The sequence below is a fragment of the Orbicella franksi genome, chromosome 9 (assembly GCF_964199315.1).
Source record: "Orbicella franksi chromosome 9, jaOrbFran1.1, whole genome shotgun sequence".
Taxonomy (NCBI): domain Eukaryota; kingdom Metazoa; phylum Cnidaria; class Anthozoa; order Scleractinia; family Merulinidae; genus Orbicella; species Orbicella franksi.
The window spans coordinates 21830099-21843064 of NC_138153.1; the positions used below are offsets into that span (position 1 = coordinate 21830099).

Sequence of the window (12966 nt, forward strand, 5' to 3'; positions counted from 1 at the left end):
GTCTCAAATTTTACTATTCACCATCCCTAGTGGAGGCACAGTGGACTAATGATTAGTGCACTGAACTCTGAATACAGCAGTCTGGGTTTGAGCTCTAGCTCATTGCATTGTGTGTTAAATGGAAATTTAATGCTAGGGGAACCCTGAGGGTATAGCCCTGCGATGGATGAGCATCCCATCCAGAGGGTGTAAAAATATTCCTAGTCGCTTGATGCTACAAAAACCAGGATAACCTCTGGCTGTATGGGCCACTGACCTGGTACAGACTTTTTGTGGTTATAGAAGGATTTGGAAGTGATGTCACATGTAACAATTGTTCAGGAAGTTGTCTTTTGTTCTGCTTATAATTATTACAAGCATAACTAAAGAATGTACAATTTTCAAACATTGAGAGCTGAATAATCACATACAGTAAATCACCTGTACAACCCTCTAAGTACATACACACTTTATAGCAGAATATTCAGACAAAGAAGACGACGAAGCTCTAAAAGCTCCTTCAATGGCCGCCGACCTTGGGAAGAAACTGGATGAAGTCTTAAAGAGAGTCACTAAGCTGGATGTCATTGAAAACCGCTTCAATAATTTATACACTACTATGGCTAATATAAAAGGAGCTATTTCCAGCTTAGACAAGGATGTTGCTGAGCTGAAAGCTAAATCCAAAACCACCATCGACTCTGTGAATAAACTGGAACAAAGTGTAGACTTCAATGCCAGTGACATCGCCAACTTGAAACGTGACCTACTCAGGAACTCAAATTTGAGAACAAAAGCCTCAAGAAAAAGCTCCTGTATTCCGACTCCTACAGCAGAAGAAAAAACCTGAAGTTTACTGGCATTGTTGAAAATCCCAGCAACTCAACAGACAATCAGAATGTGGCGAAGTTGAGCGATTCCCTACTGAGTGAAAACACTAAATGTGACCGTGAACGGGAAAACGTACCTTAACGCTTATCCGTTAAATGGCTGCTAACGGACGGATAGCTAACGGATAGTTAACGGCCTTCACAACATTCTAACGTTTTGTCCTAACGTTCTAACGGTTATCTAATTGTGCCTAACGGATCACCAAAGCGTTCTAACGCTCTCTCCTAACGTTCTAACTGCTAACTAAGTATGTCTAACGGATGAAGAACACGTTCTAACGGTTGCACAGTTTGTTCTAACGGATGACTGAAGCCGTTTAACGGTTGTCTAATGGCCTACATCTAAGGACGTTTAACGGTTGTCTAACAGTTTACATCTAAGGACTTTTAACGAACGAACAGCATAGCTTTCAGTCCAATGTTATAAACACATGCATAACTGTGCCAATCCATTATGTCTTACGTTCACGATTTCTAAAAAAAAAGAATCACAAAGTGCCTATTTCATCAGTCGTCGATGGGACAAACATTTAAAAATTATTTCCACGGTGAGCATTGAAAGCAAAACTCAGTGATATAAACTATCACTTCCTCATCGAGACAGACAAACTCAGAATTCAAGTCCTTTATTATCGTGTGGAACGCGAAATGTCGCTAAACCTACGTGTAAACAATTTAACGCGCCAGTCGAGCAGGGTGAACATTTTTTATCGTTTTACTCAAATGGATTTGTCGCTTGTACTTATTTTTACACAATGACTTTGTCTAGAGTTTTTTAAAAGTAACTGTTTTCTCCAGCTGTGGATTCGCGAAAGATTACGCATTCTTGACAGAGCATGCGAAAAGCGGTACCTTCCGAAGCCACAAAGCTAGTCTCGAAACGACGGGCGTTTTGTTGGCGCTGGTTTCATCAGATAAAGTTGTTTTTGTCACATACATGTAGTTAAATTGGTTTCTTCTGATTCAGAGTCAGACAACAGTCTATCAAAATATTTATCAAACTTTCCGCCGGAATATGGCTGTTTCTTACATCTTGGAAGATGTAAACAACTTTATGCAAATTTTTGAACCCGCACTTTGTGACATTGACAAACGAGCACAAGTTCTTGACACGTGATCAGTGTTTACTTCGCAGAACATCTTTATTCATCGCATGGCCATTGGTTGAGTTTTCTCCGTGTTTGGTTCGTTCATTTATGGCATTTGTAAGGTATTTTTAACTTTCGTTTGTTCACAACTTACAGTAACAAATTACAAGCTCTCGAAACAACTGGACTTTGCCGAATAAATAAAACAGTTCATATAATGACGATCGTTGTTATGATTTTACATGTCGTTTCTGTTTTCGAAAGCGGCAAACATGTTTTGTTTTGGATCGTGTATAATAATTATAGTATGAAGGCTTTATTGAACTTCATTTGAGTTGTATTTATCAATCATCAGGGCATCAAAAAATAATAATCGCCAAACTTCTCGTCAAAAGATAGCTATCTCTCATGATTGTTTTGAACTAAATGGAAGCCAAGAGCTGCTCTCGTTTCACACTGTGTTAGGCTACGTACCACATGCTACTTCACCGGGTGCCATGCCATTCTAACAGAATCGTTACCCGTTTAACGTATGCTAGTTTATTCTAACGGATCCTAACGGCTTCTCTAGCCGTGCTAACGGATACAGAGTTTTTGCTAACGGTTATGCTGTCCCGTCTAACGGTCTGATGCTAACGGCTAACGGATACATGTTTCTTGCTAACGGTTGCACTCTCCGTTCTAAGATGAACTTAACATCACCGATGCAAGGAAAAGAATCAAATTTCAAAGGGTCCATTGTTTGGGCAAACCAAGAAGCAGCAGCGATCCTCATCCGATTATCGCTCGTTTTCTCTGCTACCAGGATAGAGAAGAAGTTATGCAAAAAGCACAAGCGAAACTGAAGCAGTTTTTACTTGGTGTTGCAAGAAAAATCCCGATATTGTATTTTTACACCAAACGCACTTGAAAAAGGATACTGAGGTGCAATGGAGAAACGAATGGGGTGCCAACATTATATTGTCCCATGGAAACTCTAATTCTCGTGGGGTTGCTGTCCTATTGAAGAAAGGTACCGATTGCACTATTCATTCCAGAATCATAGACCCCCAGGGAAGTTATATTATTCTCAAAGCTGACATTGCCGACCATAAATATACCCTGATTAACATTTATGCCCTGAATAAGGACAATGATACAGCTAACTTTTTGGAGAAGCTAAGGAAAACCCTACTAGAAGAACATTTTGACGCAGATGAAAAAGTTATTGTTGGAGGTGACTTTAATTGTACTATGAACCCATTGTTAGACAAGAAAGGCAGTTCTTTGGCCCCACGTAAAATAGCAATTGCAAGTATTGAATGCTTTCAAGAGGAATTCATTTTAGTGGACATTTGGCGCGTCAAAAACCCAGAAATTAAAAGCTTCACTTGGTGCCAAAGCTCTCCACAAATATTTAGTCGTGTAGACTATTGGTTTATTTCTAATAATTTACAAGCTTGGATAAAATCAACTGACATAATTCCAGCTCTCAGAACAGATCACTCCGCAATTATGCTCGTGGAGGAGGACAATGGGCTAAAGCATAAGAAAGGTCAGGGTTACTGGAAAATGAACTGTACTATTCTAGATGATTCCTTCTATAACGATGAAATTTCAAATTTATTACCAAAGTGGGTTGGAGAAGGTCGAAAAGAATTGTCTGACAATAGAAGCATCTGGGAATGGACAAAATTTAACGTAAGAGACCATACAATACAATTCTTGATGAAAAGAGCCAGAAGCAGAAAGGATAAGGAAGCTCAATTAGAAAAAGAGTATGCCTCAGCTAAACAGATATATGAAAATGATTCTTGTGAAAACAACTTGAATATGCTGATTACGGCTTGGAAAAAGATAGAATCCTTTTATGAAGAGAAAACGAGAGGGAAAATAATTCGAGCCCGTTGGCATGAATACGGTGAAAAAAGTTCCAAATACTTTCTCAACCTAGAAAAATGAAACCACGTAAAGAAACATATGCCGAAACTGAATTCTAATAATTCATCGACCACTGATCCAATAGTCTTTCTCGCTGAACAGAAGCGCTTTTACCAAGATTTGTACACGAGTAGAAACAAATGTTCTAATAATAATGTTATTGAGACTTTTCTGATGAATTTAAACATCCTTAAACTCACAGATGAACAAAAAGATTCGTCCAGATTTTATGCGCTGGGAAGAATATTCAAAGTTGCGTTATAAATAATGGTTTCATGTTGGACTTTTTTGCCTTGGAACGTGGGGTCAGGCAAGGGGACCTATTATCTCCCTATCTCTTTGTACTAGCAATGGAAGCTCTAGCAATCGCTGTACAGCAGAATACGAGTATCAGAGGCATCTCTATCAATGGACAAGAAAACAAACTGCTCCAGTACGCAGACGATACAACAGCAACCTTTCTGACTTTAACTCAGCCCAAACTTTTTTGACTTATTAGATACTTTCAAACTGCTTTCAGGTTTAGCAATTAACTATAGTAAAACAGAAGGTATGTGGATCAGATCTTGTAAAAATAACAACTCTAAACCCTTGGGTATCAAATGGCCTCGTGAACCTATCAAGGCTCTAGGCCTTTACTATTCATACGACCAAGCCCTTCTTCGAGAGAAAAACTTCTTCGAGAATTTGGACAAGATTAAAAAACTTCCTGAACATGTGGTCCTGTAGAGGCTTGTCTCTTTACAGCAAGGTGACTGTCATTAAATCCTTAGTTATACCGAAAGTCATTTACATATGCTCATGCCTGTTGCAGATGAATTTGTGAAAGAGTTAAATAGACTAGTTTACAAATTTCTGTGGAATGGAACAGATAAGACAACCCGTCTTTTGACAATTAACGATTATGCTAAAGGTGGTTTAAAAAATGATTGACATAGATTGTATGATTAAATCTTTGCATTTGGCCTGGCTACAAAGGATATTTTATGTTATGGGAGGCCTGTGCAAATGGTATCTCTCTCACCTTTTAGCAAAGTTTAGAGGTCTGTTTCTGTTAAACTGTAATTACGATGTTAATGACCTCTCAGTTCCTTCACTATTCTATTCTCAACTTTTGAAATGGTGGTCAGAGTTTCGTAAAGACTTTGCTTCTCCAAAAGACTGGCACGATATAATATGGAAAAATTGGGATATTCGTATAGATGGCAGTCCACTTTGTTATAAAAATTTCTTCCTCTCAGGTGTAGCGTACTTGAGGGATCTCCTTTTAAATTGCAATAATATTGATTTGAGATTGCTGCAAGGAACATAGAAAAGTCTAATTTTCTTGTATTTATGGGCCTTTGGGACTCCATTCCACCTCACCTACAGGACAACACTATAAGTAGCTTCCCATCCTCTACTATACCATCTTTCTCCACTGGCAATGGCAACGAGGTATTTTGTGTTTAAAATGTTAACCTAAGAAGTCAAGGGATTACTATTCACTACTTATCAGCAAAAAAGCCAAACTACCAAATGCAATCACCATTCTTCATAGGGATTTCAACCTGTCAGAAAAGCAACTACAAGTCTTTTTGCTCCCACATAAAGTTGCTCTTGAACACTACGTCAGAGCTTTTCAGTATAAAGTACTTAATAGAATCCTTTATATAAATGAAAAGCTTCACAAAATTGGCTTCATTTCACAGAAAGATTGTACGTTTTGTAAAAGCGAATTAGAAACTTTAACCCATTTGCTGTACCACTGTCCTTTCTCTATAGCATTTTGGAAAGATTTTGAGGTGTATTGGTCACTGGTAAAAAATGAGCAAATTCACCTAACTTTAGAAGATATCATAATGGGCATTATAAAAAGACCATGCCCCTTACTTAACTACTTTTTACTGATTGCAAAAATTTACTTGTGGGACTGTAGAAGAAACCAAACCTTTCCAACTATTTATGGATTTAAGGCTAAAATCGAACTTAAGTATGAAACAGAAGCGTACATTGCGCGAAAGAGTAATAAAATAGAATTTATACAATTCAAATGGGCGAACTGTTTTCTGTAAGATTACTACCAGTTTTACTATTATGTTATGTTTAACTGCAGTTATTTAACTATTTAATACTTATTCTTTTGTATAAATACATATACTGTATGGAATGTAAATAGCTGCATTGTAAGTAAGTGTAAGTGCACTGTAAGTAATGTGTAATGTATGTAGTTGCACTGTAAGTAACGTAAATAACTGTATTGTTTAATATAAGCAATGTGAAAATGAATAAAAAACATACACACTTTATTGCAACTCCCTACAAGGGTTCTTCAGTTACATGACTACTTATAACTTACTTATGACAAACTTACTTATAGAACTACTTAAAACTACATATTAAATAAATCATGATATATAACTGAACACTTCCTGAAAAAAATTTTTACACTACACTGAAACATTAATGAAATTCTCTTTCAGAAACAATTTCCTAAATGAAACACTGTTTCTAGTGCAAGAGTAAGTTATTATAAAAAAGGTACCTTACTTGCTTATTTTCATGATTTGGGAAAATGAGATTTTGATATCCATGATAAGACAGTAATTCGCTGAACCATGCCAGAGACCCCCCTGTACAACCCTCCAAGTAGAGTAATCAGCCATGCTCAACGCTTTTTTCATCATTACTTTTCTTCTTAATTACCGGTATCTCTTTGTCCAGTGATGCACATTGTAGTCAACTTTTGGGCAAAACTCTCTAACATACCCAGTAATAAAAGAAGTGTGTGTTGTGACTATTTTACATATGATACAATCTTCTATATTCAGCCTTTTTAGGAGTCAAAGTCTAATTTTACACCATCTTGCAAAATGAAACTTCCAATCTTTGTGCCAAGCCGCATGGGTCATGGGAAAGGACAATTCACTGTGCATGCAGAGCTTTTGTTGTCCATTTCTACCCATTCTCTTCCTACATTCCAATCATCTTCTACCACAATCTGGAATTCATTAACCCATCCACTTTTGTTCTACTTTCTCTCATATACTCCCTTTACCAAGCCTATATGTAGAAGCTCACCCTAATGACTGGAGGTGTTACCTCAAAGAACACATGCACTTGCAATGTGGATTCAATGGGTTAAACTTGTAAGCAAATTTGCAACTCTTTAAATTTTCCACCCTACCAGAATCTCCAAATTAGCAGCTTTGGTGTTGTTCCCAAGAGGCCAACCAGGGAAGTGGTACCTCATTGTAGATCTTTCCTCCCAGGAGGGGGGGGGGGGTAGTGTCAATGATGGGATCAACCCAGATGAGTTTACCATTCACTACATCACCATGGATCAGGTGATTTGCCTAGTATCCAAGTTTGGTGCGGGGGCCCTTATGGCCAAATTTGATGTGGAGGTGGCATATCGCAATGTGCCTGTGCACCTGTCTCATCACTACCTGCTGGGAATGAAGTGGTGCAACCAATTCTATGTGGACTCAGCTCTCCCCTTTGGCCTTCAATCAGCTCTGTTTATCTTTAACACAATTGCAGACATGGTGGAATGGATCCTGGTCATTTCCTACCAGATACGAGATTGACTCCATTACTTGAGTGATTTCATCACTGCAGCCCCCCACCCCAGTCACAACAGTGCGCACATAGCCTGGGGACTGCCCTGGAAGTTTGCCAATGGCTAGGTCTCTTTCTGCACCCAGGCAAGCATGTGGGCCCCTCCACAGTGCTCATTGTCTTGAATATTGAGCTTGTCTCCCCTTGGAGAAGTTGTCATCTTTACAAGGTTTGATTAGTTCCTGGCTTCCTTGAAAGTGGTGCAACAGACAGGAGTTTGAATCACTAGTAGGACATTTGTATCATGCTGCTAAAGTGGTGTAGCTGGGTAGAACATTATTACGCCGCATGATTGACCTGTTATGCTGCTTACAGAGGAGAGATCACCCATTCATCTTAACCAAGAATTTAATCTGGACCTTCTCTGGTGGCACCAGTTCTTGTCTGACTAGCATAGCGCAAGCTTCTGGCTCTTCCTAAGACTGTTGCCTGAGGCTGATGTTGAAGTGTCATCTGATGTTGTGGGTTCGATCGGTTAAGGAACGCATCTGAAGGGCTACTGGTCTGCTGGCTCATGGGCTCCTTCCCAACAACAGCAGTCTATTGCCTATAAGGAGCTCTTCCCTGTAGTTCTTGCAGCTCATATCTGGGGACACTTGTGGGTCAAAAAACATGTCTTTTTTGCTCAGACAATGATGCTGTAGTTCACATCTTAAACATCAGGACCTCAAGCGTGCCCTGCTTAATGTGGTTGTTGTGCAGACTGTTATTCTCAGCTGCTTGTCATAGCTTCTCCTTTTCCTCTCACCATGTATCAGGTGCTAACAATCAAATAGCCTCTTCCCACTCCAGTACCCCCCAAACTCCTAGCAGAATTGACGTCTCCGCCTTGGAGCAGCAGTGCTACTTGCTTCTAACCCAAGGTCTCGCTCCTTCTACATGACAGTTTTATTTCCTTCTACTGTCAGCTTGGTAAGCTACATTCCTTGGGTTCTCCTTGCCCAGCTGACGAATGGACTTTGTGCCTATTTGCCACATTTCTGGCTCAAACAATACAGCACTCGTCAATTAAGGTCTACTCGGCTGGGGTTAGAGCACTCCACATTGAACAGGGGTTGCAAGATCCTCTTGCCAACTGTTTTTGCCTAGAGCGGGCTGTCTGTGGTATTAAGCATTGTCAGGGCTCCCCTCTTTGGCAGTCTTTGGATCTTTGTCTCCTGGATCACCACATGTTCTAGGCTGCCAGTTCACTCGGGTACTTTGGCTTACTGTGCACCTCACAGTTTACAGTGCCCAATATAGCTAGCTTTTCTCTATCACTCCATCTGGGTGTTCAGGGCGGGGTTGTTCAAAGCCCGATTAAGCTAACCCAGGATAAGCGCGAATTTTGATTTGACTCTTGTAACTTTGCAGTGAGATTTTCTGTTTATATTGTTTGGCTTTCTGTTTTGAGTTTTTATAATCTCAAAATACACAAAACATAAGCAGTGAAAAACAATTGTATACAAGAAATATTTATACTTCGGTTAACTTTTAATCGTGGGTTAGCATTAACCACCTTTTGAACAACCCGGCCCAGGGCATTGCAGTGGACTCTCCCTGTCAGCCTCTTCCTGCATGCGCTTAAAGACCAAGGGCTTGAAGACCGATCCCTTTAGGAAAGGCCGCTTCATCCATATTGGCATTGGCTGGCATCATCTTTGTGCAGTCCACTCTGTGATGACCTATCTCACTAGCAAGGGTAATGCACCAGGTCCCCTGTTCCTGTTACAGAATGGGCAGCCTCTTTCGTGTACTTGTCTCACGGACTGACTTTGGCAGATTATGGCCTCAGCTAACATACCTGGAAGCTTCTCTAGCCATAGCTTACGCATCGGGGCCACCACCATTGCGGTATGCAATGGAGTTCCTGATCATCTTATACAAGCCATAGGCCGCTGGTCTAGCAATGCCTATAAGCTTTACATCAGGACTCCATCAGAGTTGTTAGCAGCACTCTCCACTAAGCTGGCATAAAGGATTTACCTTAGTCACCTGCTCTGCCTCTTAGCGCTTGACTCCGGCTTATGTAGCATCATGCCCTAATACAAGTTTTTCCTGGGTCTTGTTGCACTATCCAGCATTTTGTCTCTTCAGCCTTCCCCTCAGCCATTGCTTCCACATCAGGGCTGCCTCCACCTTCGCTCGCAGTGGACTTCAGGATACCTTTTGCACTATTAGCACCACTCTGCTTAAAGCTGGCATAAAGGATTTGTCCTGGTCACCTGCTGTGCCACTTAGTGCTTGTCTCCTGCTTCTGTCACATGGCACCTTAATATAGTTTCCTAGACTTGCAGCAACATTTGGACATTGGCCTCGTCAGGTGTGTGCTGTTCATATTCACTATAACTATCAGATTCTAGGTGCTTGGAGTTAATTTGGGGATTGAAGGTTCCAGGTCACCATGTTCTTGGGTCCCTCCATTCTCCAAGCACCTGGAGAAAGGTTTCCTTTGGGTGGTTCCCGCTTCCAGGGTTGCTATGGTTCCCCTTCTTCAGCTTAGGGCTTTTTGCTCCCCACTTACCCTTTAGGCGTGACCTGTGGGGTAGCCCTCAGGGGATTCGCAGGGCTCTTATACTTCACCGCACTACTTGTGCAGTTAGCTGATCTTTCTGAATCATTTGCACTTTGTACTAGCAAATCTCTGCTGATTCTTGCTCCCTCTCCTCCCTCCCTCTTGGCTTGCTGGTTTCTTGGTAAGTATTGGTCAGGTCAGTTGTTTCTACTGATACCTTTCAGTGTGACAGTGCCAGTTAGCAGCTGCTTCTTGGGGGTGGTTCCCACTTCCAGGGTTACCATGCATACTTCCCTTCAGCTTATTGCTTTTTGCTCCCTGCTAACCCTTAAGGTTCCAGTTCCCAAGCTCATCTATTTGTGACGAGTTTAAAATGGGTTAACAAACTTGCAACTGGCCAAGCACTGTATTACTCACCTGGAGTCTGCAGACCAGTCTATACAGACAGTGTCATCAAAGAGGCCTGTGTAAGTTCTATGAACAGTGAAGGGTGCAAACTCTTTACTATAGTCAGGAGCATGCCAGACCTTGATTTGCTTTCCATGAGTAACAGCTATAAACCTTAAACAAAGAACAAAAGGTATAAAAATCACATTGATTTCTAATTCACTACATTTTACAAGTGGATATACCATAGGAAAGATCATACACCAGGTATATTTCCACTGTGCAGAAAGATGTAAAGACATAAATGATCATCACAGCTACGTACACATAAGGAGTTATGAAATAAGGGTGGAAAAAATTCAGGCTTGAATAGGTTCAAGGCTGTTAACCCAGATAATGGATTGGCTAAATGATAGGATTACTTTGCCAGGGTTTAACATAGTATGCAATATATTCTGTGTTGATTTACTTTGAAGGGCAGAGAATTAAGAGGCAAGAAGGGAACACAAAACAAATGGTTCAACAATGGATAGTCGCTATCTTGCACTGAGCACCTGGTAGGACTATGGCCGCAAAGTGTCATGGTTGATTACATACATATAGGCACGCAATGCGGGCATACTCATACTCTCACTAGCATATCAACATTCTGTATTAATTAATTTTTAACTTGTGAATTGCGATAGCAAGTCACAAGTTGTTGGTGGTGTGCAGATTATGTAACTGATATGCAAATGAGGAGTTGGTCATTCATCTGTTAAGTTTTTGTGCCATTTCTGCTGACCAGCAAAAAATCAGTGCATGGGTAGAAATCAGAGCATGCCTTCAGTAAATAGTGTGGGCACATAATTACATTATTTTAGATATTACATAAGTTTGCGTGTTGCACTAAAACTGGAAACTTTTATTGTTTGCTTTTCAGTCAGAGTTCATTGACAGCAAATTAGAAATAACAAACAGAACAAAGCATGAGCTCAATATAAGCCAAACATTGTGATCAATAGTGAGACAGAGGTGAAATTGATGGAAGCTGATATTGAATAGTTCCGAGGCAAACTTAAAGATTGACAGAAGGCAATCCGTATGTGGCTGCTAATATTGATGGTAATATCATATTTGATGGTAGCATTAAGTGGTACGGGCTGAACCTGAATTATGAAATTTTGCAAACCAAAGCGAATTTCACTTTGGGCAAGTAGGACGATTTTCATGAATGTAAATCGGTCAACAGAAGACAATCTGTATGTATCTGCTAATATTGATGGTAGTATCATATTTGACAGTAGTATTAAGTGGTACAGGCTGAACCTGAATTATGAAATTTTGCAAACCAAAGCGAATTTCACTTTGGGCAAATAAGAAGATTTTCATGAATGTAAATCGGTCAACAGAAGACAATCTGTATGTGTCTGCTAATATTGATGGTAGTATCATATTTGACAGTAGTATTAAGTGGTACAGGCTGAACCTGAATTATGAAATTATTTTTGCAAACCAAAGCAAATTTCACTTTGGGCAAGCAAGAAGATTTTTATGAACGCAAATCGCTCAACAGAAGGTAATCCGTATGTGTCTGCTAATATTGATGGTAGTGCTTATCATTATTTGATGGTAGTATTAAGTGGTACGGGCTGAGCCTGAATTAAGAAATTTTGCAAACCAAAGTGAATTTCACTTTGGGCAAGGAAGAAGATTTTCATGAACCCAAATCGAATGCGAACTTTAAAATTTTGCCTACAGGCCAAACTTTTGAGATTGTTCTTTTGTTTACAGTATGTATTGGGTTCATGCTGAGTTTACCTACTGGGTTTACGTTGAGGTGTCATATTACAAAGTCACACAACAGTCATTCAAATTTAGCTCGTAGAATTCTTCTCTTGTTAGACAAACGCGTCAGAGAATAAACAAGTCTGCAATTTAGTGAACAAGTCTGAATTTAGTGACCTGTGGAGAAAGATGTAAAGATCATGGCAGTTTTGTACATAGCTTAAGCAGTTGTGAAAATAAGACCTCAAATCAGGATTCAAACCCAAGACCTCTGCAGCACCAAGACAGAGGTGAAATTGATGGAAGCTGATCCAGAGTGAATTGCACTTTGGGCAAATGAGATTTTCATGAATGCAAATCGAATATGAGCTTTCGTATTGGCAGGAGTTGATTCTGAGAAGCTAGATATCATATTAAAAAGTGACATATAACAGTCATGCAAATGTGTCTTGTAGAATTCTTCTCTAGGTAGAAGAAACACATTGGGGAATAAACAAGTTTGCAACTATAGTTTTTGTTTTTTTCAACAACTGAAATCAATTGCGAGCTTTAAAATTTTGCCTTCAGGCTAAAATTCCGAGTTTATTCTTTTGCTTGCATTTTGGTTTTCATATCACATAACAGTCATGCAAATTGTTCTCTAGTTAGAAGTAACACGTCAGAGAATAAACAATGTTGAAACAGTAATTTGGATAGTTAGTGTCGCTTATTTTGTAGTAAAAAAATATTATTGTTCTCAATTGTTTGGAGGACTGCCAAAATTTTTGAGCACATTTTTTTGTTTTCATCTTGCATTCATATCAAAACACTAAGAGACATGAATGAGTTGGTGTCCTATTGC

At 39.7% G+C, this 12966-nt stretch overlaps 1 protein-coding gene and 1 pseudogene across 1 annotated transcript in view; one reads left to right on the top strand and one right to left on the bottom strand.

The window, feature by feature from the left end:
- The window catches only part of LOC145497903 (periodic tryptophan protein 2 homolog), a 135948-nt gene that overhangs the window by 88452 nt on the left and 34530 nt on the right, over positions 1-12966 (bottom strand). Inside the window, exon 5 of the mRNA XM_081477780.1 lies at positions 10389-10532. Within this exon, the coding sequence (XP_081333906.1) occupies positions 10389-10532 (144 nt within the window). The remainder of the gene's footprint in view (positions 1-10388; positions 10533-12966) is intronic.
- On the top strand, positions 8647-9433 carry LOC145498031 (uncharacterized; annotated as a pseudogene).